We start from the raw sequence: 27,543 nt of genomic DNA on the forward strand, positions 1-27,543 counted from the left end.
AATTTACTCTAATATCAGGTAGAGGGAAGTGAAAAATCTACACAATGTTAAACTGAAGCTTTGAAAGTTAGATCCTGCAACTGCTGTTTGGGCAAAAATGTTTTCACCTCTTTGTTAACAGCACCAGGAGCTACCCTGGTGAGGAGATGAAAACCTGTATTGACTCTTTAGAGCAGCTCCAGCAGACTTGAACAATTTACTCTAAAATTTTGTGTGCGGTCTGTGGACCTCGAGCAAGAGGACAAGCAAAACTTTACCAAAATTTTTTCTGAATGTGAGGAATTGGTATTTTGCCTACATTGATCAATTTGGATAATATTATATTAAGCAAAGCCTTTTCTTAAATAAGTACTTTTGAAGTATTCCTCTACAATATCACTGTGCCTGAGAGACAATCCTCTGACAGGCCATCCCACTAGAGCTGATGAGGCTGTTCAAGCCTGGTTGCAGTAAAGTAAAAATTACCTTTTCTAATAGATGTTACTTGTTGCTAGAGATCAGTGTGACACTCAGAGGAGCTGTCACCAGTCATCTCAGCATGGGTTCTCTGTTGGGAATACATAATTGTGAGCTGCATGCATGAAAAAACCAGTGATATTAATGTATTTGGAATTCAGAAAGCAGCAATAATGACATCATATCAAACCATCAAATCAGACTTTGATATGGCTGGTGCAAGGCTGGGAGGCACAGGAAGATGAGAAAATCAGGAAGTCATAATTATTGTGTCTGAAACACAGAGGAGGTGAAAATGTGTTGGGAAGGACTGAAAAAGGAGAATGAAAGCAGAGACTAAAGGGACAGGTAGATGGGACAATGGAACAGAGAGCTGAGGGAAAAGACTAATGCTACTTAGAAAGGGAAAATGAAAATCAGGAGGACTATTAGTCTGGGAGAGTAGAGACTCAGGAAAGGGACGTGAGAGAGGGAGCCAGCAGAGAACAGTAAATTAATTAAAGGAGAATGACAGGGAGCTCTCAGAGAGGGGAATGAGCATCTGAAGAATGAAGTCAGAGGATGGTGAGATGAGAACTAGGATTCTGTAAGGGGATGAGATGATGGGAAGCAGGTAGTGATCAGGCAAGAAAGGATGCAAGTGAAGCAGCGGGGTGAGGCAAAGATGAGACTGAGCAGAAAAAGGAGCTGTGCTTGGCAGGGTGAACACTGTGTTACAAAGCCAGAACAAAGCCCAAGGTCGTCCTGTGACTTACTGTCTCCTTTCAAAACATCTCCTCCTGAGCAACACCTCTGCTCAGAGGCTGGTAATTAGCACTGTCAGATCACTCTACCCTCTCAAAAAACAAAGGTCTGGAGAGCTAAAGGATCTGAACTAGTGATGCAACATGATATCCTGCTATAAAATTCTGGAGGGAAACTGATTTCCTCTTCTAAGAGTTAATGTTATCTATGTCAGAGAAAGTTATTAATTTTGTAAACTCAGTGCTTAGGAATTTAGGCAAAGGACACAATCTTAATTTGTCCTATGTGGTCCTACTGAATTTTCTTCATGTTGTAACTCCACAAAAATGCATGCTTTGTGTCCTGCATTAAAAGAATGAATCAAAAGTCATGGTGAATTATGCTGCCTGTGTGACCGCTTCTTCATTTGCTGTAGGTTAGGATAAAATGTGGATGAGGCTAGGGATTACAAAATGAAGGCCATTTCGTGAAGGCAACTGAACTTTGATGTGGAAAATATTTCTCTTCCTGTTTCTTGCTGTAAATGCCTAACAAATGGATAATAATTATATAGCAGATTTTCTGGCATTTTTGGCTTGATCATCCTGATATGTTCATTGCATGGCTGCCACTGACATTTGTAAAAGCTGTGCCTTAAGTAGTCTGTGAAACTGATTCTGAAAGTAAAAACCTAAAATTAGAAGAAACCCTTGCCATACATATGTTGATGTCTCAGCTCCCATTCTGGGCAATAATATCATATTCTAAACTGTAATTGAAGCAATCTCTGAAGACTTAAAAGTGTAAAGTCTAATTATTGTAGCTGCATGAGGAACTAATTAGGAAACTAATATCATAACTTCTAAGTGGTTAAACTGTAGACTAAGCATCAAGATTCCAGTAATACACCAGAAGACTAATCAAAGCATAGAAAAAATGCCTTTAGTATCATACAGAGGTGTGTTATCAGAAATGCATGAAATTTAAAGATCTTTATTTGCATTCAGATTTAGATTATATGTTGCTGATAACTGATGTTGCACATAGAGTGGCTGTGTATAAGCAAAGAAGTAATGCTCAGTATTGTGCTCACTCCCTGCTCTGTCTCCCCCAATGCTCATGGGGGATCCAGCATGCGACTGACTGGTGTGACAGGGCAAGACAAAATATCAGGAAGAAGTGGGAAAACCGGGATTTGAACAAGTCTAAGGAGCCACCAGCTGTGGCCTGATGGGGAGATCCAGCCCTGAGAGGACAAGCTGACCTCATGTCAAGGGAAGAGGGTGAGCAGGCAGTGGGAGGAAGAGCCCAGCAGCAGTTACACAGATCCTGAGGGATCTGTGCACATGAGATCACTTAGCAGAGTTTATCCAGAGAGGATGTTAAATCACCCAGTCCTCTATAGCACAGGTTGTTGTGTTCCACCCGTCTGCTCTGTATCAATCTTGAGGCTTTATTTGGTTAAAATGCTTTTTCTCAGTCCAGTACTTGTTTCTACCAGAGAAGAGCAAGTGTCAATATGGCACTAGGAGTGGGAGAGACTGTACAGTCACTGAGGCTCAAAGATATGCACAGGTCTGTCAAAGGAAGTGTCCACACCTCTTTCTCTTCTGTTCTGCAGAAGAAATAACTGGCTTGACCTGGGAGAAGAGGCTTTTCCCATCACAGACCTGTCTGTCAAGATTATGCTCAACATAGGGAAAAAGGCATAGTGCTTGTAAGGGTGGAAGTGGTATTTTTTTTAACTTAGAAATATATTTTTGCCCTGTTTTGTTTTGGTTTTCAGTTACAATTCAAAAAAAACCACCTAGGAATAGATCAGCTCTTCTTTGGAATAAGCTAAGAATAGCAGCCCTTAATGAAACTTAAGTTCTGCACATATCATTGTTAAAGCCAAAATTCGGGGGGGGGGGGGGGAGAAAAAGACTACATTAATTAATTTAAAAGCCACGTGGTTGAATTTCTTGATTAGTCTGGAGTATTTAATAGCAATACAGTTGACAAAGATGATCCACATTTTTAGAGGTTTGATTCAAGAAGGCCCAACTATCATAAAAATACTCCCCTTGACCTCATTTTCTGGACTTCAATTACATGTTAAAACATGTGAATCAACTGTTATGTAGTCTTACCTGGAAATTATAGACACTGTTTTTCAGACATGAATTCTTTCTAGTAATCAAATAATCTGCAAACATTAATTTATAAATCCTGCTTTATCTTCAGTATGGGTTCTCAGCACCATGCAGAAAGAGTATAGCCACTTTCTACTTTTCCAAAAACATATCAGAAACAGGTATTGAACAGCTGGCTTTTCTACACCCCTAAGACTCATATCTCACACTCATGTCTTTCTTTTTCTTAATATCTTTTAGCAAAAATAAAACACCTTGTACATATTTCTGTTCTTTTTTTTTTTTTAATCTTTCATTTACATATTCACTGCTTTCACATCATCATTTACCTAGATCGGTTTCTTGCCCAGATAAGTATTTTTTGTATTTACAGATTTGCAGCTTTGAAGATTCTTACAGATAGTTTGCATTGTTTTAAGTACTGGGATATGATCTCACAAGTAATAATTATTTTATTGTGATATAATTCTCTTATTCAAGCTCTTAAAATGTGTCTAGGTTGTGACATCAGATAACACATAAAAATGTATTGAAATCAGGTATCATAATAAAAATTATGGATCTGTCTAGCAACATCCTGTACATTTTATGTAGGGAAGCATTAAGAGCTAAGAATATTTAATAGACATTCACCAAATAAATTTAGGTAATTGTATAGGTCAAATAAGGTAAGGACCTTACAGGTTTGGTTTTTCATTTTTTTTTTTTTTTTTTAAGAAGAGGTACACTCTTTAATATGATAGACATTAAAAATTCACCAGCACCTTGACTTTAGATCATAAATGTCTTCCTGCATCCCACTGTGTGTGATTTGAGTTGTCAAAGCATTTAGCTGTGATGCTTTCAAAGCCTTGGGGTAAGCTGTGCTCTGACTGTTCCTCTGCTCAGTCCCCTTCCCACTGTCACCATGCAGCTATCACAGCAGCCCCTCACGAGTCCTGAGGAGACCAGGCCTGCCTTTTCCCAGGCACTCTCCTGCCTTGCCCTGGAAAACCCTCTGAGTCAGCAGATCAGGGGTGGGGTGAACAGGGACCCCACAGAAAGGTGTCACAGGACCAAGGGGATGCAGCAGGTCACCCTTGGGGCAAAGCTCTCGTCGTGCCAGCCCAGTGCCCTGCCTCGTGTCCGGAGAGCCCTGCTCTGAGTGAAGCCGTGTCCACAGAGCAGGCTCTCAGGGCTGGCAATGAGAACGCAGTGTCAGGAGCAGACAACATCTCCTTTAGCTTAGATGAAGTGGCAGGAAAGGAAGAGAAGGAGGATCTATAGACTATGTGGAGGTTAAATACACAGCAATCCATGCAAAAGCATTGCTTTGCCAAACTGCGTCTAAAATGGAGGCACACTTCTGAATTCTGTTTCTCGTTGTATTTTCTAGTTGGGCTATCCAAACAACTTACAAATATGTGCTGCTAATGTGACATTTCTTTATGTGCATTAATAAATGTATAAAATCTGCAAGCTATAATTTAAAACTCTATTGATACAACCTGCAAAAGAGGAAATAAGTCAGATGTCTGTGGTCATGGGGTCCAAACAGCTGGACTACGTGATGTGAGAGGTTTTTCCAACCTAAATGATTCCCCAGTTCTGTGGTTTGACCAGCTAACATTATTCACTTTCCTAAAGTCAGAAATCCTATTAATTTGAGATAATTTCTGTTTTATGCATTTTAACTGGAGTGTCACAACTTTTAGTGGTGAGTTATGTGTACTCATACTAGAATACAGCAGAGATTGGAAAACTTGTGATTTTTGAATCAAACCAAAGATTAATGTGTCAGAATCCAATAATGATGCATTTATTTAAGCACAGTCTGCAAATTGATTTTTCAGAAAGTAGTTCTGTGAGCGCTTAGAAAACATATTCCCTAAAATACTTTCAAATTATTTTACTTCAAAACAGAGCAACAAGGGGCTCCATATTTTATAATATTTCAGCAGGGTGGAATCTCATAGATTTATAGGGCACAGGGCACAGCCACCTTCCAAATGTGAACTTGTAGTTCTGTATTAAATTTAAATTATTAATAGTTATAAATTGTTCTTAGTAAAAAAGTATGTGAATAAATAAAATGTATCAGATAATCCTGTCTCCAGCTCACCAAGAAATAATATATTTTGATTGTTACAAAATTAATCTTGAGTGTGCTCCAGAGCTTCACTTCAAATTATGCTGGCTTAGTTCCATTGTAAGAACTATCATTGCAATCCTTTTAGTCTTTACTAAAACCACAATAAAGGGAGAAAAAAGAAAAATAAACAAAAAACCCAGATTAGGTTTCATATTTCAAATACTTCGTTAGGACTCCCAAGACACTTTTTTCTCTGTCTGGAGTCTTAGTAAAAGCATAACTGAGATTATTTTTAAAAGACTTACTTAAGATTTTGCTACTTGGGAGGAGAGGAAAACTAGTGGAATCTGAAATTGTGCCTGATGTGCAGCTTAGTTCTAGTGACTCTGTAGCAAAGTAAGAGACGAGAGAGCAAAAGAAGATGGAGAAAGAAACAATAGAATCTCCCACTGCTACCCTTCAGACTTTTCCTCAGACTGTTTGGGCTGGCTGTCCTCAAACCTGTTTTTCTACCATCAGCACTGTAAGATGTTCATTCTAACAGGTCGTTGCAGCTTTGTGGGGTTTTTTTCTCCATCACAAGAGCATACCAGAGTTGGAATAAATTGCATAACTTAGCTGTAACTTCTGTTTGGGGTGGGGGTGAGAGTGTAGATAGTCAACAGGAAAAAAATGGAAGACAGGCTTGCCCTTTTCAACAGAAGAAAAGTTAGGCAGTGGGTTACGATCTTTTAGGTTGTTTGTGCCTTGAGGGGTTAATTATACCCAGTTAGTTCTTTGCTGTTCTGCCCCTTTGCAAATAATGTATTCTCAGAATATCCTACAATCCGAATATCAGCAAGGAATTTCCATGTTCATTGCCTTTCTAATTTCATTCCCTTTTTCATTGCAGCTTTCTGTTAAGGCTTTGCTACAAGTACTCTCTGTCTCATTTCTTTTTACTTCCATGCATGAATGCGCATGTACACAAACTTCCTCCTGTATATGATATTGTGTCATGAAGTCACTTAAATCTGCCTTTTGTTTATGGAAACTTAAGAGAAATATTACAAATGTCTGTTGTTTGTTAATTTAAATAATTTAGTTTTCACTAGTCAGTGTTTCACTTTTGCTTACTTTATGCATGGCTGACTGGGCTAACTTGCTGAAAGCAGCAAGTCTGAGATGAACTTCTTTACAGTAATCTCTAACTACTGCCCTTATATATTTAAATTCAGAATGCTGGTTATCTAGATGAGATGAAAGATTGATGCTTTAGGGACACTAATTTATTGATAAACATCTGTCCTTAATCCTTTTGGCTAAAGTAAATTTTCGATTATTGGATTGCTCAGATTTTTAAAAAAAAGGAACTTTCATTAGCTTACTACTGAGTATGTTATGAGACAAAAATAAGCGTAAGATACATGGCAAATACTGCAATAGAAGAAGCCTTTTTCCCTAGGGTTACAAAACTTCAAAAATGCCATTCCAGGTATGAAGCTTCAGAGATATTTTTTAATTATTTTTTTTATTTCATATTCTTAAATCATTAACTCATAAATGGTGTGTTTCAAATGAGGGGGAAAAAAACCATTACTTGCAACAAAATTCTTTTCTTTTTGGGGCTCATAGAACCAGGCCAAATACATTCAGTAGTGGTTGTGAGAAAGAATCAACTCTGGGAGAGGAGTTTCCTTTATTTTGATGGCTAACCATTCCCTTTCCGGGCCTTCCAGGTGGGATGATACCGACTAGCACAGTGTATTTAACACCTATGGATTGATGCCTTCATTTCTATTCAATATCTAACATCATTATTGACCAAAACCCTAGTGTTTCATATGTCCAGCTTTCATCTTGAGATTGCTCTGCTGTGAAAAAGAAATTAGTGAAATTGAGGAGTTGTACTGGTGCAAAAAAACATAGGGGCAAAGGAAAGCTTACCTTGATGTATTTTCTGTTGGAAATCTTGTCAGGATATGGAGCTAGAACTTGTTTCTAAACAGAAATAATGGTCAGATATCATTTAAATTATGTTTATTTTGGGAGAGGAAGAAAAGGAGAAGTGGAGCAACAGAAGAGTTTGGCTCTGTTCATTAATTTGTGTCTTTGTTAGACACTGTGCTGAACTCTCATCCTCTGGGAATGTACTACAGAATTTGAGGGTTTGGATGCAACTTTTTTTACTTCATTTTGGGGCTTTTAGAAGTATTATCTCTTTCAGCTCTTTATGTGCATCAGAATCTTTTTATTCTAAATTCTGTGCAAGCAGAACAAAACAACAAATTAATAAAAGGTATAAAAGCCAAACCCTCTGGCTAGGTGCCATATCACCAGTCTGAGTTGCTCTACTGGCAGTTTCTGGCCCTGGGGTGGATTTATCTGGCAGCTAGACAACAAGGATCTTCCAACCCTTTAACTAGATTGATTAGACTGAATTATCTGTGGCATAACTGATAACTAGAGACGTTGGTATGAGATTGGAGGTGATATTTTCAAAGAGATAGTACAAATTTTCTGCTTTGGAAAATGCTTCTGAAATGAAAGCATTGTGTAACCCACAGCAAGATATAAAGGTACATTATGAAATTAAAATCCAAGATAATTACCAGATTAGCATGCAACAGTGATAATATATGCATCATGTTTGCTAAAATCAATTGCACTATATTGCGTTTAATGGAAGCAAAGATAACCTCAGGTGTGTAGTTCAAGTGCTACATATTCCTAGAGTGACATCTAATATAGTTTGCTAAAGATAAATGTAATGCAATAAAACTGGAAGTGTATTTCTGGTTGCAACAGTAACAGCTAAATATAAAAAAATTGCTATTGCTTTAGAAATGAATCTGTCATTCTGAATGAACGATATTGTGTCACTTGCACCCAATCATATCTAAAATTACAAACACAATCCATATGCAATATATACATTTATAAGGTGTTACAGACATCAGGGCTGGACAATTACCAAAGCAGAGGAGAAATTATAGAAAAGGCAGCGTGGTGATAACAGTTTAATTGTGCTTCTGTGAGTACCCTGTACAGATGTTTAGATACTTTAAGCCACAGACACTTTGCCTCAAGGACTAATGCTGAAGAATCTATTGCTGCTAGACCAAGGTCTGTTTTAGTCTGCAAGTTTTGCCCAAGGTATTACTCCAAATGTGTGTACATTAACAGCACTAAAGTACAGGTTTATAAACTCTGTTTTGTTCTTGTACAAGCTGGAATCTATTTTTAATATGCTATTTATGGACAGTTTAAAATTTGGTTTGATTGCTGTTTAAATAATATGGGATTTCTGTTACATATTCCCAGATATCACTAGAAAGAAAATTTTAGGAGAGTCTTTATAAAATTACATGGTGAAAAAAAAAATGCATTCTCACTGATAAAGTTATAATAAGTTTAATGAAATTATACAAAAGTTAACTTTTTATTTCTATCCTGAAATACAATGGACTAACTTCATCTTTGTCTCAGTCATATATTACTCAAAAATCCCTTGTTTAGTGGGAAGAAGCTGAAAATTCCGAACAAAACCAGGAAAATTAATCTAAGAATAATCTTCATCACTTACTTCTACATGTTGTAATGGGCAAATTCAGACAACAAATTAGTTTTTAAAAAGATCTTTTTAAGATGTCATATCTTCTTTTTTTCTGTTATTTGGTGATTCAAATGCATCTGATCAAAGTTGGTCAGTCACTTGTCACTACTATTCTTTGTTAATAATTAATTAAACATCTTGTAAGTTGAAGTAATTCATAGTTATAAACTTTTATAACCTTGTTCTGATGATTCATCATTGAAGGTAATAGGCCTATAAGGTCTGTTCTGTATTATGTTAAAGGTTTGTCAAAGGCATTTCATATGCTCTTAATATACTTTTCAGCAGAAGGGGATATTTTTTAATCAACTGTCAGCTTGAAGTACCCAAGATAGCACAAAAATTACGGGTGAAATTGATTCTAACTTCAATACTTTCTGTGTTGACTCTGTTTTATTTGAACAAAACATTTTGTATCAAAGCAAGAGTATTTTCAGTCTTCTGTTTCTCCAGCCCATCTCCCACTGTGTCTAGAAGTACAGCAACTAAAACAGGTTATGTGAGATGGGAAAAGTACCACCAGTTTTGCAGGAGCCTCTTTGAAGAACTTGAGCTTTTGTAGGTAAAATAACTTTCCATCAGAAAAATGAAGGGTGGATTCTTCAGTACCATAATCATTCCTTGGTCCTTGGCATCTAAGGAGTCTTTTTTAGAAGCAATTGGATTTCCTCAACCACTTCTAACTGCTAACTCACTCAAAGTGAGGACAGACATGTTAGCTTATTTGGCTGATGGAATTAATGAGTCATTTTGGATTCATAACACTGGATTTCATGTTAGTCAAATCCTTGAAAACAAAAAAATGTTTTCCTGCTATTACAATATGCCTTTATTTGAACGTATATGCGCCACAGTTGAGACTGGTGTGACTAGTAGGTATCAAGAAATGAGTAATGCCTTTGATTATTTTAAGTGCTTATGACTCAGTGCCATCAGCCCAGAACCGGTCCCATTAGAGTCATACTTGCTTGGTTTACGAAACCTACAAGTAACTGCGCTAAGTCTACGTTCTTATAGTGCACATGTCCCTTATTTGGTTTCTCAAACAGCACTTGTGACCCAATCTCTGTATTTCAAAGAATGCACAAAACCAGCAAGCCTAATGAATCAATTTAGTTGGAAGTCAAGCCATGTTGTCCTGGGAACATCTTGTTCTTGGCTTTCCCAAATGCGTTCCTTCTTTCGATTTCATTTTATGAGAGCTAGAAGAGGGGCTGTCATGTTCTTTCCCCTGTGATTCTGCATTCATGTACCAGAGGAAAAAGCCTTACCATGTATACTAGATGACAACCCAACTCCTGTTTATTCCTTTAGCAAAGGAAAGCAGAGTTAACTTAGTCTTATATTTAAAGACAAGCAGGAAAAATTATCCCCTTTCCTCTTCACCGCAGGCATCTGTTAACGGCAATAAGCGTCTCGAAGCAGCCGGTCTGGAAAAGCTTAAAAGGTGCACAACAGGAATTCTTGTTTTCTTTTTGAAAATTTGAGATGAATTTGGGGAATTGCAGGGGGACCCTAAGCACATGACAGTCAGAAATATTTAATTTGCAGTATCATGAACACGCCCTGCTAAGTAGAAAATTTTTCTGTATTGAGACAACAAGCATCTTGTCAAAAAGAGGTTTTTTTGTGGTTTTGCTGTTTGTACTGATACCAACTCACCTATGTATTTTCTATTTGTTCTTGAAGCATTGCAAACATTTGAGTCTTTATGCTGAACAATATGTGAAAGAGAAATTTTCAGGTACAGAGTAGCTGAAATGTGTGCAATTATCTCTATGTCACAGGACGCAAGAGACAATTTTCTGTATGAGGTATACAAAGAGGCTTTTTTACTTGGTGTCTGTAAAAGCAAACCTTCTGATGTAAGCAAGTCTGTCACAAGTTTATCACTTTCGTCCTCTTTCAGCTGCTAAAAAAAAAGGCAAACAAGATACAAGAAGAGTGGTTCAATTTTTTCATATAGTGGAAAATCAATCAGATGGAGAAAAGCCAACAGCTCTAATACGACATCACAAAGATGGAGTGATAGATCCTTACCTTGACATGGTAAATTCCACTGTCAGTAAAGTCTGTATTTGCAAAACAATAACCGTAATTTTTAATTGCTGTTGTCACAGTGCTATCTTTACTCATTTTCCTCACACAGAAGACTGAATTTTTATTTCCTCAATCCAAAATTGTTTGAATATTATCTAGCATTTTACAATAGTTTTTACCGTCTTATCTTCTGTCTACCTTTGTCAGCTCTGCCAAATATTTCCTCAGAGAGTTGGGGGCTTTTCCATACATAAATCTCATGCAACATGCAGAGTCCAAACTTCTGTCTTTTTTGCATAAACAAAGTGATGTTAACAAGTCAGTGGACAAAGACCAGTGCTTTCACTGATTTTATAGCTAGGGTGAAGTTGTTGAGTTTTGAAGCCTTATTATCTCCTTTCCCAGGCAGATATTTACATGCCTGGGTAATCCAACATAGCACAAAATGAGTAATGCAGAGATTCAGAATAGATATCATCAAGGCTATAAATGTACAGAGAATTCAAAACATTAAACATCATGAGGGACTTATTCTTTGCGGCAGAGTACAGATGTCTAAAATGCAGCAGCAAATTCATTAATTAGCTCAGGGATTAATATTATTTGAATAATTAATAAAAATTTTTGGAACATGCTATGAAATTCCATTGAATGGGACTGTGAGAACATAAATGCTTTCTTTTGAAATTTGAGGTGCATGGAGATCAGCCCCTTTAAGCACAAGGTTCAGATCAGTCTAAATACATCTCTAGTTTGTAGGATAAAAAGCTTGACGAAATGTAAGAGGTTTTTTGATGTTTTGTTTTGGATGTTTTCTTTTACGGTGGTTTTTTCCATGCTGGTGTCTCTTACCAGATGGTTTGGTAGTTCCTCAGATTGTAACAGGTAACTGCACCAAAGGGAGCCTCAGCTGCCTGCTCAGCTCTTTTGCTAAGAAAAAGACTTAAGACACTGAGTACTACACATATTCTGTTTGCTTAACACTATGCCTGCGTAAGCTTTTTTTTGCTACTTCTTTTTGGGTGGAACAAGTTAATCATAATGTTCTGAATACAAGGACAGAACAGCAGAGAAATTTACAAACAATATGCAAGTGTGAATTCACCCTGGGATTAGGACGTAGCTGTATTTTTGGTACCTATATGTAAAAGGCTTGAGGAACTAAAGCTCTTTTAGCAATTACATAGGTTATACAGTTGTGGATAAAAGGAAATCAACTTTTCAAAAATCATTCACTGGTTGTTAACTGGAATGTATGTGTTTCTACACAGGATGCTTCCGACAGCAAGGATAATTCTGCACATATACAGGATATTTATCTCAGTTTTCTGCAGCTACAGCTCTTACATTTCAATTTTTCAGAGTTGTAAACATTGTCAAGGGCTTAGCTGGAAGAAAGTTCTTCCAGAAGAGATTTTTTATGAATCTGAATTACTCGATTGAATTTCAGGTGATTTCTCTTAGTCCAAGAGAAAAATGAGTGAAAAAAATCAGATGTTGTCCAAGAACATATTCCTTGTTAATCTGGGAAAGTTGTGTGAAAGATTTATACTTTGTCTTTGAAAATAGCCTGAAAAAATAGTTGCATGTTTCAGAATTAGCAGTTTACTATCTGAGCAAGCATCGCATCATAGTTAATAAAGTTTGTAGAGATTGTTTGAACTGTTCTAGGACAGCAATGAAATTTAAAATAGAATTTTTATTTGATTTTTGGTTTTTTGGTAACGGTATCCATTAAGTCAAATGGTAGCTCTAATAAGAAAGTGATACTCCTTTTTGAAAGTGCTTCAAAAATTAAACTAGCAGACTCTTGCAGAATGGTAGTAGGTAGGCTTACTGAAGATTTGGAAGTGCAGAACCCTGGGTAGTGTTCTGTCCTGATGATGATTTCCTCCATTTTCAATATATTGTGGACTGAACAAATTTAATTCTAGAGTAATTTTAAACCCTCTCCATAGTATGCTCTTGGGAAGATGATCTCATAAGACAATAAATCTGCCTTGGCACCCTGCAATCCATTACAGAAAAAGTAGATCTGTCATGCTTTTTGGAAAAAATAGTGATGGCAGAATTTGTCCCTCAGGTGCACTGGTGGGACTGGTAAGGCATCGTGCATCTGCAAATGTGGGTAATTGCAGGTGCTGCAGCACAGAGAACTGAAGAACAGAGGACAGGCCGAGTCCTCCAGCAGCCCTGGCTGTCCCTCCTCAGCATCCCTCTACCTTTCCCCTCAGCACTGCTTGAATGAAGTCCTGTGTTCTCTGAAATTACTTCCTATAAAGCATGGGCTCAGTAGAACATCTGTATATCTAAACTTCACACTGATATATTCTCACCAATATCTCCACAGCTTTTGGATCAGACTGACAACTCTTCTGAAGGATTCATTATTGGCCCCTTCATGTTGCCCTACTCAATTTTCAGCAAAACTCTGTTCTTTGATCCTTGATACATTTACACCAAGAAATTTCTTTAAAATTAGAATATAATCAAACATAATCAAATCTGACTTTTTATAAAAGGACTTATTTATCAAGGTCTCAAATTTCAGCACAAATTGATGTCATAGAATGGTTTGGGTTGGGAGGGACCTTAAAGATCATCTAGTTCCAACCACCCTCCCAGGGGCAGGCATACCTATAGCTTCTCTGGTATATTGTTATCATAAATTAATTTCTAGTGCAAAGGGAAACAATCCTTTAAAATAGTGGCCTTCGGTCATTTGTCTTGTATAACATTTTGATCTTATTATGAGGATGAATAGGGAGGAATTACCTGTTTGCTTTATATCAAAGGAAATTTTAATTAGCTAACAATATAAAAGATTTTTGCCAAGTTTAACAAGTACTTCATATACTATGTCATTTAATGTCCAGTGAATTAATACATTTTTGTTGCTTGATATTCACACTCAAATGTAAATGGATAATTAAAAAGGCATAATATCAAATACCTTTAAACACATCATAAAGTGAACATATTTTTTCTGTTCTATTTAGTCATCTGTGACTCTTTGGAAGATCATGTTTCTGGAGCTGGCACCAGGTGCCCCCTGGGCTACTTTCCTTGTGGCAATATCACAAAGTGTTTGCCCCAACAACTGCACTGTAATGGCGAGGACGACTGTGGGAATCGGGCTGACGAAGACAACTGTGGTACGTGGCTGAGACTTCTCTTTGTGTCTAGCACCTGTAGTCACTGAAACCCAGGCAGTGCTCACACCAAACAGAAGGCTGTGGGGAGTCAGGAATAAGAAAGCTACATGTTTTGCAGAGGATGCAGCAGGTCTGCTTTAGCTAACAAAGCCACCCAACAAACTATTTGCTAGAGAAAGAATAATGAGTCACATTTTTCTTTGTATATGGTATCAGTTTATCCCATTTTTTCCCTGCTTTGAACTTCTTTGTACGTGTCATTTTGATGTGTACAAATGGATGTATGTGATCTATCAAAGATTGTTGTTGAGGAGAGATACATGTGTGCTCCAACAGAGTTTATGAAAAGCTTAATGGGACCTAAAGCGGGAAACATAATTTAGAAGAATTTTCAAGGTTTTTCAGAAATCAATTATGCCCTAATTTGGGACAAACATGTGCCTCTGTGAGTGTACTGTGCAAGCTGCACTACCAGCAGGCTTTGGGGGTTGAAAATGTAAAAATCTCAGGGCGTACACATAGTCAGGTCACTTCTGCATGTGGTTTTGTCCTTGTCACTCCTAGCCCCTCTGGATGGTAGCTGTGACCTTGACTTGGCTTGTAGGCTTTACCTCTACTGCAAACTGGGTAGGGCCAGGGTTTGCCAGGGCACTTACCTATTCATGCAGCTTATTTATGAGCATGGCCCTGACACCTCTCACTCAGAGTTTGGACACAGCTCGGAGGTGGCACAGGCCTGGGATAGTCTGGAAAGGGGCCCCTATATTCTCTGAGGAGAGAGCTTAGCCATTTGGTTGTGAGCTAAGACCACAGGGAGAGAAAATCGACTCTAGCACATTTTATTTGCTGTTATTGTCACCTTACATGCAGCCTGGATATTTTCAGAGGTGCTCTCCAGAGTTGCTGATCCCTGGCAGATAGGGGAAGCAGGCTTCCTATTCCTTAGTAGTTTTCCTGTAGCCATGGAGGAGAGCCACATGCACAGTGCCCTGCCTCACACTCTGCCTCCAGCTCCCCAGAGCCAAGCAGCTGAACTGTTTGCCTGTCCCAGACAGGCACATTGCCATCACATCTGGGTGGGAGGAGTGGGAAGAATTAAAATATTAAATAAAACTTCCAAGCTATGTATACTGAAAGAAATTTTTTGAAAAAAATTTCAAACAAGATATGGTAAAAGTATTTTTCACCAGCGCTCTCAGCAAAGTCAACAAGGTCTTGAAAGTAGTTCTTCTCACTGCATGTGAAGCTGATTTGTGCACCTATGTGAGGTATCTTTTGATGATACCGATGAAATTTCGGTGTCTTATTCCATATGAAAGTGATTTTAAATTCTGATCCCATCTAATGGACCTGCACAATTTTGTAGTTTTGTATCATTCATTGATGTTGTAAACATACTTTCTGTTGTAAATAACCAAAATCCTTTACAAAAATGGCTTGTTCTGTTCTTTTTCTGTAGTCGTCTTGACCTACAGTTGCAGAAATTGCTGGTGATGATGTCCTCTTATGTTTAAGAAGTCCAAGGACCATAAACAGTTGCTTTATCCATATTTCATTTCTGTATAATACCACAAAGTCCATCTTACAAGAACTTGATGAAAGATACAGCTTAATATAATGTTAATTAGGTTATACACAATTTTGTAATGGGAGGTACAAGACAGTATAGAATCACAGAATTGTTTATATAGGAAAAGAAATTTAAGGTCATTGAGACCATTAATCACAGAGCTATTCACATCTCATCTTATTACTGATACAGAACTGAGGTATTCTTGGATTATGATTAACCAATTTCAAAAAATTCAATTAGGACTAACATGGGTTATCAGTGAGCAGGGAGAGTGCTGCAAGAAGTGATTTATTATTGAGCCCTGAAGCAACAAATAGCAAACTTTAAGTCCTTTGTAATGCCTTGGTGTTCTTCTATAGAAAAGAACATACAAAACAATTCAGCTGTGCTATTGAATCTTCTTCCATGTATAGTAATTCAAGAATGAGTTAGCCTTGATTTTTGAAAACCTAAATTACAAAAGATGAAGAGTCTTTGTATTGACTCGCTGGAAAAACTATACTACTGGTGTTTTTCTCATATCTTGACTCCCTCTTCTCTTTTAGAAATCCATTATTAATGTAATATTCAGCAGTGATGTTTTCTCAAAAATTAGTATTGCAGTCAAACTTTGTGGTACAATTAAAGAAAGAGTCACTTCCTTGTCTGAGGATACAGAATATCCTGATGAGATTTTCTGCAATGACTCCACATGTAGTAAGTGGGGAGATCTTTGTGGGATAATTCTGTTTTGTGACTATTCATCTTGCTTAAAATACAAGAAAAGCGGCGTCAGTGATTGATTCCTGAGACAGAGAAACCATCTGTCTTCTTTTATCCCTGCAGTTCCTAAGACCAGTTCAGTATGCTTGCCTCAGCCAGCAGTTATACCTGGCTCCTTCTCCCCATTTTTTTCAAAATTTACAACTAGTTTTCAGTTGAAGTCATTGCCCCCGGTTACACAAAAGAAATTAAAAATTAAATTATTCCACTGTAGTAATTGTTTCATGCAGTGCTGTTGGAAATTTTCATTTTATCCACAGGGTATTCTAATTAAATAGCTCAACTTTTCAATTCCTGGACACTTTTGCATCAATTTGAGGAACTTTGAGGTGACCAGTCTACAGGATTCAACCCAACAAGTGAGGGAAAGAAAAAATCCATGTAGAGCCTCAGAGGAGTTCAGACATACCCATTTTTTTCTTTTTTTTTTAATGCATATATCTCAAACAAACCTAGGTAAACCAACTGTCTCACTACTAATTTTGTCAGTAATGATAAAGCACTGTCTTAAGCCTACAGTAAAACCAGCTGTATAGCATGGAAACACAAAGCAAAATATCTCATTAGATGTGTCATTCCAACTATCTTGTCGTGATTCCTTCCTTTTTCAAAGAACAAATTTGTCTCATTCCCCACTTCATTTCTATAAAGAAATTATATCTGTAATCTTTGTAAGATTATATTTGTAAGAAATTATTGTTGTAAGAAATTGTTGTTGTAGTCTCTGAGATTATTTGCAGTATTAATCCTGTTTCAGGCACCGTGTGCCTGGTAACAGCAAAACATGATTATGAATATTTCAAGCTAAACCAAATCCTCACTGAGAGATGTGTTTTCAAATGTGCTGTAATCACTGCTCATATCCAGCCCAGGCACATAAAGATTGGCTTTATGGTGCCCTCTTCAATTCTGCTTCCTCTTTTACTTCCACCCTCCTCTCCATGTCCAAATAATAAACATAAAACTAAGGTCCAGAATAGTGAAGATCTCAAATTAGGATCACAGGTAGAGTTGGGAACAGACTCAGACTGCTGTGTCAGTGCTTAACCTCAGGGTGTGGACATCCTGCTTGCCAGCTCAGCTTCAGCATTTCTTCCAGTTCTGGAAAGGAGTGAATTATAGCTGATATTTCACAGTAGAGTGAAGCCACTCATCTTTGAAAACTCATGCCTTTGCCACCTAGTTTGTTTCCCAAAATCAATAAAATACTGTGTGTGATACCCTAATGGGGAAGAGCTTGAGGCAATATAGTAGACTGCAGTAAGAGGAGGCAGCTGGCAATTTATCATGCCTGCAGTGATGGGAGGCTCTGCTTGAACTATGGCTAGATAACCTTAAATGTGCATGGAAAATGCAATCTTACCTTTTGAACTTGAAAATATAGAACATCAAGTAGAAGCATGTCTCTCTGCAAATCTGTCATGAAAATAATATTTTTAAATAAAAATAATTTAAAGTTTTGTAATTTTTCATAAAGATTATGGGTTTGAGGAATTTCCTTTTTTAGACTTGAGAGAGCAGTAAATTTTACTCTGGTGTTCTGTTCCATGCTCATCCTTGCTGAAGAACCGAGTTCTTAATTTGGCTGAGGGCATTGTGAAGAAATTTAGCCTCTATCACGTTTCACTTGGAGTTCCTTTTGTATCTGTTTGCAAAATTCAAAATGTGCAGGGAAATAAGATATAGCAATTCCAGCATGCTTCTGTGCCCAAGCTTGTTTAAAGATCAAGTTGGCAAAGCAAGTTTGATACTGTCTTGTCCTACTGAGACTGTTTGATTTCAAAGGTAATGGCTTTAGCCTAATTTTCCAGGGAAGAGCTTTTCCCATTTATTTACAGCTGTAAGGTTTGATTCTGTAGCTACTTGGCATTTATAGATGGGAGGTTAGAACATTTGTTTACTTCAGTGCTTTTTAAACATGAGCAAGGATAAATGGGCATAACCACAAATTCTGCTCACCTAGTGCTGTGGCACTGTTGACATGGGAATTGTTCCTAAAATAAGTAACAAATATTTCTTACATCGAAGACATTACTGCTGCAATGTTTCTGTTAATGCAGTCTAAACAATCCCTAGGCAAACTCTTTGATGTCCAGTGGCATACTAAAAGTGCCAGGTACATATTCCCAAGTACAAATTCATGGAAAGAAGAGTTTTGAGATCTCTGCCTTTACAGTGATGTTTAATGATAAAACAAAAATAGAACTAGTAACAGTAGATAAAAACAACAGTTGATTAATGCAAAACAAAAAAAACAACAATATTTATGATGTAGCTTTTCACTGAGCCTACGTGTGTTTTATCTTGTCAAGGTGTGTGTTTGTTTAGATGAACAAATTTTGACTCGTGAAATATTGAAAAAAACATATGAAAATTATATCATAACATAAATGTTCTCCATTCATTTGGAAGAAGACAACTAACACTGCCAGTAATCATCCATGGTTATTTTTGTTTTCAAAATATCTACTCTCTGAAGAACTTTAGCAACACACAAAAATAGTTCTTTCATCTGTTCCTAATTAAATATTTAAATTTAAGATATTATGCTTTATTTTCTTTTCTTTTTTTTTAATTCCCTCATATGCCTTCTACTTAGAGGGCTGAATGAACAAGTTTTTGTCCTAGATAAGGGTCAGCTTTCCCTGACTAAAATTATCCTACTGTTACATGCGGTGATAAAAGCATAGTGTTCTCAGTGGAACAACTTTTGTGTAATTATCTCTGCTGGATACAACACTGGGTCAGTTCCCATTTTGTAGTCATAACACACTAATTACAAAGTGCTGCAAAAATCCTTAATGCAGTTAAATTTTGAACCACTGAGAGACTGAATAGGTGTATTTCCTGTCTGATGTTCTAAGACCTTTGTTGCAATAGTTCCTCATATTCCATACATTCTGCTGGATCATCAGCCTGATTTCTTCATCAGAACTCTAAATTAGCTGTGATGTTAATGTGATGCCGGTTTTTGGGGAGAAGCCTCCCAGTAAACTGCAGTGAAGCTTACCTCCAATTTCTTGTTTCAAAACCGTCAACTGTCAAATTTCGTTTGGAAAAAATACAGAAACATAATCAGACCTCAAAAGGTACTGGGCTTTCCTCTGGACTTTGCATCCTACCTGGCCAAATTGAAAACATATTTTATATGTCTGGAAGACTGAGATTAATCCCTGTTTCTCTGTCGCTAATATAACTAACACTGTGTGTCAGCATCCTGTAGCTGCAGGTTCTGAAAATCTCTTGTATGTAAAGTAGAGGTGCACTCATTTCTTTATCAACAATCCTACTTTCAGATTTAAAAGTTTTTCCTAACTTCCATTAGGGTTTGATGGCACACAAACATGCAGTCAAAATCTATACAGTTATTGGATTTATCATGTTCTGTTCTAATTTAAAATGGAAACAATATGACTGATGTGATATCTCCAGTCACACCATCTGGTTTATGAACCAAAGCCAAGCTCAGTGAGAACTGACCTGGACTGACTCCACTAAAATCAATGGAGAGACTCACACTGTCTTCAGTGAGCAAAGAATCATAACTTACCTGAGTTAGGAAACTAATAAAAAGCTCATATGTTTCAAAACCCCAATGTTTGTTACTCATGTACCAGCCTTCCTCAATAGATCTGGAAAAGACTGGAAGCACTGTGCTAGCTGTGGGGGCTTTTTCCTTTAGATGAAGTTGTAGTCTCCTGCAACGTGTCACAAAAAGAGCAGATATAATATGCTGTCTCTTCCCATGCAGTCTGTGATACATAAATTTTATAAATAAATTCCTCAATCTTTTTTATCTCAAACTGAATTGGTTGAGTAGGTACAGTTTATGCTTTTTTTAAAATTAGGGTTACTGTCCTATCACACTACTGAATAGCTCTTATGCTCCATCTCAGAACTGGTTTTTAATCTAGGCTCTTCATTTGTTACTAATAAATCTCTAGAGGAAGTGTTTATGTGCAAGTAACACTGGTGCAAGTCCTATTTAGAATTAAAAGTATTTTAACATAAGAATTGTAAAAAATGAAAGCACCAGAATTCTTACGAATTTCAAAACAAAAGTCACACACATTGGACCTAATCCCTTGCAATTCCACAAACCAGACTCTTTTGCCATGAATGGGACATTAAAAAACAGCAACTACTGTTACATGTTTGACTACACTTTACGTACAAGAAATAATAAATGGAGAATGGAAGAAAAAATGTGCTAGGGTTTAATTTTTTTTTATTTTTTTTTTGTAAGCAGTATCTTTAATTACATAGAGCAGTTAATGGAACAAAGTATTCTGAGCTATTTTGAGAGCACAAGTTTCCTGAGTGTTTAAAAAGTTGGTTTCTGGCCAATTTTGCTGATCGTTCTGCAAAACTCTTTTTTTGGCAGCTAGGCAATGGTTGCAGTGTGTCTGCATTTGTTTTTTAATCACAGTGTCATAGCCACATTTTTCCAGTCTAGTGAAGCAAGAACAGGCATGCAGATTTAATTTGTTTCTGACTCCAGAGGAGTTTTTTGCTGGCTAAATGTATTTACCATTGTGTTGCTCTCAGCCCTGAGAGGTCTCTGAACAAAGGGTAGCGCTCCACTCCCCAGTTGTAAAGTTCACTTACAGACATTCACTAAGCTCTGTCGAGCTCCCAGGCTGGAAATCACACACAAAGGTTTCCAAAAGGACTGGGGCAGGGAGTGGCTGTTTGAAGTCTCGCACCTGTTTGCCTCTAACAGCACAGACCTCACCTGTTACCGTGTGCCACACAGTCACCAGGTGACTGGCTTGCTAAATAAGTTACAACAGACCACCTCTCTTTCTAAAAGGACCTATAAAAATTCAACAGCATAAACATAGTACCAATCTGTATAATGTGATGCTGTTTTTATATGTGTTTCTTTGAAGGTCTGTAAACTAACACAGAATTATTGCTGTTCTGTATATTCATTAAATCACCTCCTAGATTTCTGTAGCAGAAATCTAAATTTCTATGGGGTATTTCAAAACATCTGTACAAAAGATATATGTTTTAGTATTACAAGATTGTTCATAAGGGATGAGAAAATACATTTTTGCCTCAGCACATTGCAGAAGACCTTGATGTGTTTATATTTCAAATTAATACTAATAGTGAATGATGTTATAGTTGGTGCCATGTTTTCCTGGCATTGCATTTTTTTCTCATCATACTTAAAATATGAGATTTGAATATATGAGGTGCTATTCAGTTTTGAGCCCTAGATAGAAAATTCTGTTTATGAAGCATACAGTAAATACTTGACAGTCAATAGTATAGTCAAAATGTATCAAATACCTGGGAAAAGATAGGATTTTCAAGCTTCACATGGAATTTTTTCCTATATGGCCAAATTTTATTGTCATTCCCATTCATCCACAGTATAGGGCACTGAAATAATAAGGTTTACTCTGATGTGCAAATATCAGCACATGGAATAGCTTTGCTGAAATTTTGGGGGGTTTTAATCAATTTTTTTACTGAGATTTTTAAATGCTGTTGGTAAATAAGAGGAACTTACATTTCACTACACTTATGTCTCTCTTGGTCTCCACTGTAGTGGCTTACTGCCAAGGGAACTTTCAAGAAACTAAAGGTTCTATAGATGCATTCATGCTATTTAATTTTAAAAATTGAAAATACTTCAAGAAAAACAGAATAGAAAATCAGAATAATTTATATAGATTTAAAGTATTGTTATAAAACTAGAAAACTCTATGCGCTTATTTCACGGGAATAAAGGTGTAACATTGAGAAGATGTTTATCTTTTGGAAATTTGAACCTGCCTGTTTTCTTAAAAGTTGCACTAGCCTAATTAAGTTGCTTTAAAACCAAAAATAAACTTGTGTAAATATGTAATCTAGCTCATCCAGAGAACTGTAAACCTTATGCAAATTGATTTGTTTCCTGTCTCGTTTACCATGCTAGCATTGTAACATATAAGCTACAGACAACCTACATGTGATTTCAGTTAACCAGCAGGTACAGGACACATGTGTGCAGTGTCATGTGCAGTGACATGCAGATTGGTGTGGGGAAATTGTCTTTGAATTGATTGATAAGGTGTCCAGCTCTAAGTTCTTAATTTTTTCTGCTTGGAAATTTAAACTGAGACAGTGAAATTCCCTCCCAGTTTTGAATGCTCCAGGCACCGCAGCCCTTGGTTTTGTAAAATCCCCGTGTGGTTTTGGTCTTGCAGTAAGTTATGAGGCTGTATCAGGATGCTCCAACACTGTGGAAAAGGGCAATTCTATTCCTTCATCTGTAACTATTTTTAAAGGAAATGCTTCTTGTCTGGAGGACACAGGTTTTCCTTGTACTAAAAGATATCTCTGGGAAAACCCTGACATCATTCCTTACAGCAAGAGAAAGTTTATTTGAACAGCTGACAAAAAAGAAATATGTCCACAGGTTATGACCACCAACAGCAATGCAAAATCAAAGGGTGACACAGAGTCTCTTTAGAGTGTTTGTGCATTTAACTGATAGCATTTCCCTGCATAATAACCCATGAACACATGGTGGAGAGAAGGGGGAAGTCACATGGATAGCGTCCTCATCATAAGCTCCATACTAAGTAAGAGATATGTCTTTAATTGAGAAAGAAGATACTTTCTTGGATCTGTCACTGAAATGATTACTCAAACCTGTAGTTTTTCAGGATTAGCATGCTCTTTCTCATTCCCATCAGAAGTGGTAATTGGCATATTTCAGCAAGAAACAGCATATTAATCTGTAGTCAGATAAATCCAGTTTTCCAGCACTTATTTCACTTATCCCATGTAGAGGAAGATTTGATGATGCCTTGGTTTCTCAGATCTCTTTTTTTTTACTGAAGCACAGCCAACATAATCTACTTTAGAACAGGCTCAGGGTAAAAGTAATTTCTCATCTGAGCTGTACTCCCTCAAATGATAGATTTGGGATTTCAAGACCAGTACTATTACCAGTCATTTCTTAAAGTGTTTGGAGAACCTCGCCTCAAAAGAGGTAAACAGGTCACAAACCTTCATGTAAACTCTAAACGGCCACAAAGTGATTTACAGTTCTGCCATGGAGTGCTTCACCGAATGGTTGTACTAAATACACTTATTTGCACAATACATTCTTTCAGGATTTGACAAAGGTTTGGATAAAATAGAGACTGTCCCATGCTTGGGCACAAAATCTGGCCCAAAGTGTATCTTTCTGAAGGTCAAAAGATGTTCAATAACTTGTTTTGTTATATTCAGATATGCCTTTTTAGTTCTAGTAGAAAGCATGCCATGAGAAAAGCCCGTTACTTAAAATGAACTTACTAGAAACACCAAACAGCTGGAATGATTCCAGCACAAAATAATCCATCTTCTCTGTGAATTTTTCCCTTATTTTTATGGCCACCCAAAAATACACAACTGCCTCTTTACTTCCTCAAAAATGCTGATGAACGTCCCCTTTGTAGCAAACTGCTTATTTCCATTAGTGTGGGAGGCACTCTCATCCTTTTTCTCTGCAGATGTGAAATGCATTGATGGTCACCTCTTGTACATGCTTTATCACATGGCAAAGCATTTTAAAAGTACAAAAATGTGGAATAAAAATCTCATGTGTCCACTCCTTAGTGTCAGAACCAGGGAAACGCAGAAAAATTATACTTTATATGTTCATTGGTTTACAGGAGGATTAGAATTTATGACTCCTAACTGTATGTTCAGAATCTGCAGACAAGTTGTTTGTTTTCCAAAACTTTCTATGAACATAGTTATGAATTAGAAAATCCAAGAGTGTTTTGATACTATATTCCTGACTGAAAAACATTTATTTGAGGTGATTCATACTTCAAGAATAATGTCATTTTTAAACCATCTTTCCAATGTTCTTTTTAAAAATCTTACCTTCTCCATGTATTCTGTATTCCCACATGTCACTGAGTCCAGTCATAGAAATGAAAGTCAATGGATGTGCTCTGGTTAAATATTCAGGAATAGTGATAGAGAAACCCTCATTGTGGTCCCATCTACAGGGCAGTAGGTTTTTAAGGCACTTGACACTTGACAAAGGACTTGTTCTCATCACTTCAGCAATTACACATTCCATGCTGCAAGCAGTCCTAAAACTGAGCTTCTTTGGAGCATTTAAAACAGGCAGGAGCAGGTTTGCCAAGTACCTTTCATTTTGTCCAAAATGCATTAGGCTGCTTCTGAATATTAGTTTAATGATCTAGACTGGCAAAACTGCTAATGGATCAGAGTAGGTGCTCTTGAGGAAGTTAGTAAAATGTTCTTAAATGCCATATCATGTCTGTCTTTTCTCTCACTGGAGCAATTTCTGAAGACAGGCACTTATGATTGCTTTGAATCTTTCATCTTTCCAATGTATGCATAACAAACAAATAACTAGATAAAGGATAGTTTGCCTGAAGTTACTTAATCTTTCATAGTATCATTAATCAGCACATATAACAGATCTTTTCAGCTTAGACAGCAAAGAGACAAGCCTCTCTCAAAAACAGCTTCATCTGTAGCCAGGTTTCAGGAGATGCTTTCAAGGTAGTTTCTCTGCCTGTCTGAGAAAACAACTGATGTGTAAAGTGAAATGAAAAATTACAAGCCATTTCAGAATGGGAAAAGTTGCAAAGAAGTAAATATTTTTTATTTCTCCTTGCCTATTTTGAAGCCAATATAGTAATAATGCTTAGTTAAATATAAAGATATATAGAGAAATGTCCATGAGGAATTGTATTTAAATATACCTAAACTATTAACCTGTAAAATTGCAAGGGTAAAACTATTGCCAGTACATCACAAAGGTGAATCTAAGACTGTAACGACTAGCAAGGCAGAGCCCTCCTGAGAGTTCTCATACAAATGTTGTTTGGCAGTAGGTATCCTTGCAGTGTGCTGCTTTCAATTGTCACACATGCTTTGGCTCACCAGCTAGTGAGTGCCATCCCAAGGAGCATTTCTGCTACTGCTGCATGTTCATTAAAAGCGATGCTTTAAACTAAAATCGTGTGGGCCTTGTCAAAGCTGAAGAGAAGTCAGACTCAAATTAAGAAAACTAAAGTCAGAGTCAAAGCAATAAAACTAAAATCCAGTCACAGCTTTTAAAGGCGAGTTCCCGTTCTCTTTCCAGCCAGTTTTGAAAGTGGCTACCTGATCAGTTAATTTATAGATCTCAGATATACAGTGGACTTCCAAGAAACAAATAACTAACAGATCTGTAGTTATTTCTAGCACCACTATATCTAGAAGTATCCATTTGTTGGAAGGAATTGAAAGATTTGCTCTTAAATTTTTGCTGTTATAACCATAAACTATTCAGTTCCAGTACATCTGTGCACAGTGACCAAACTGGTAATATGGAATCATGCTTTGTTTAAGATGCACATTAAGCTTAACATGAACACTCTGACTTGCATATGTTAGACCAAGTCCCTCCTTCTCTTGAAAAGCAGCGTTCCTTTGGTCTTCATCTAGATTTTCAGGAAAGAACTTACAGGCTGTGATAGTCAGAGTCAATAGTAATCATTCCAGCTTTCCTGACAAAGTAGCAAGCCTGCATGTTTAAGGAGGTCAGAAAATATGGTTCCCTCTCATTTTAAGACTCCTATGTAAATAAAAATTTCTGAAGTCACAATTATATTTTTTCTGTGACTGTCATAGAAAATGTTGTTGTTGAAGGTATAATAAGCTGTTGCTACTCTGCAGCTCATACTGTTTGTAGATATGTACGATTAAGAAGCTGTATAAAGATAAAGTTATCTAATGCTCTGGAATAAGAACCTGTATTAATTAGATAAAAATTGATGCAAATAAATTAAGTGAAGACATTTATACCTTCTATTTCTACTTTAATATCTTCCATTTGTGGTCTGTTTATGCTGTGTGTTTTTTGTTTTTTTTATTAGAAGACAACAATGGATGGTCGCTGCAATTTGATAAACATTATACAAAGGACAAATACAATAAACTGAAATCTCTGTATGCATTTCAGACAAAGACACCTGAGTGCTGTAAGTAATTACAGATATTATTTGAGTGGTTATTAATGATGATTCCTAGAAAGAAATACAGAGCAAATATATGTTTATCAGGAAATTTAGTGCAGTTTCACTTGCAGTAAAACAGAATTAATATCTCAAATTAACAAATGTTATTTTGAAGTTAATTTCAATTCCATTAAGGATGATTCATTTTCTGTAAGAGAAGTGTCAAACATACTGCAATTAGCATATGCCAGTTAGGAGGGTAATATAAATGTTTATCTATATATGCTGATACCGCTGGAAAGAACATGGAACAGGCATATATTTTGGAGTGAAATGAAGGCAACATTCGTCCCGGTTCACTTCTTTAAACACCAAATGAAATTTACAAACCCCCTCCACTTATGCAGGTCTTTGTACAGAGTTTTTGATTCTGCTGGCTACTATGATGATCAAAGACTCCCATTCTTGACCCATTTTCACCCATAGAATTGTGCTCCTTCTAGTAATATAAGAGTGCTGAATAATCTAAGGAAGCACTGCAAAAAACCCATGCCAGTTTCCTGTATATCATGCCTAAGGTTCAAGAGCTTTCACAAGCTCTTTCACTGAGGTAATATGATTTTTTGTGTCCCTTTATATTTATTGTTAGATTCCTCCCAGGTCTAAATCACTTTTGTAAAACCATGTGCCTTAATTGTGTTTAACAGAGCCTGCTATGTCTGTCTTTGTGCTCGTTGTTCTTTTATACCGTATTTCTTTTCTCCACGTCCCATCACACCGCGCATTCCACCTTTTGCCCCAAGTGCTTGTTCTCTTGCAGTGGCTGGTGATGTGCCAGCAGAGTGTACCTGCCAAGGGCTGGAGATCTTCTGTGATGATGCCAAATTACGTGCTGTCCCATCAGTCTCTTCAAACATAACCATAATGTAAGTAGAGAAGTAACACGGTCTCTTGCTCTGTTCGGGTTTGACTGTCAATCCTCCAATCTTTTCACAACTACAGCCTTATAATTATGATCAGCTGATGCTTGGGAAGCACTGTGTCTCTCTGTTAACAAGT

At 37.0% G+C, this 27,543-nt stretch overlaps 1 protein-coding gene across 3 annotated transcripts in view; it reads left to right on the forward strand.

Annotated features, from left to right (window-relative positions):
• RXFP1 (relaxin family peptide receptor 1) overlaps positions 1-27,543 on the forward strand; it is a 64,822-nt gene that overhangs the window by 19,119 nt on the left and 18,160 nt on the right. For all 3 annotated transcript variants that reach the window (XM_042049926.1, XM_042049924.1, XM_042049925.1), the window contains exons 2-4: positions 14,020-14,175; positions 26,404-26,508; positions 27,305-27,410. In XM_042049926.1, coding sequence (XP_041905860.1) covers positions 27,409-27,410 — 2 coding nt within the window. In that variant the 5' untranslated portion in view covers positions 14,020-14,175; positions 26,404-26,508; positions 27,305-27,408. The remainder of the gene's footprint in view (positions 1-14,019; positions 14,176-26,403; positions 26,509-27,304; positions 27,411-27,543) is intronic.

This window comes from Corvus kubaryi, unplaced genomic scaffold (assembly GCF_017639235.1).
Source record: "Corvus kubaryi isolate FWS band 111438036 unplaced genomic scaffold, C.kubaryi_AGA036_p1.0 71, whole genome shotgun sequence".
Classification (NCBI taxonomy): Eukaryota; Metazoa; Chordata; class Aves; order Passeriformes; family Corvidae; genus Corvus; species Corvus kubaryi.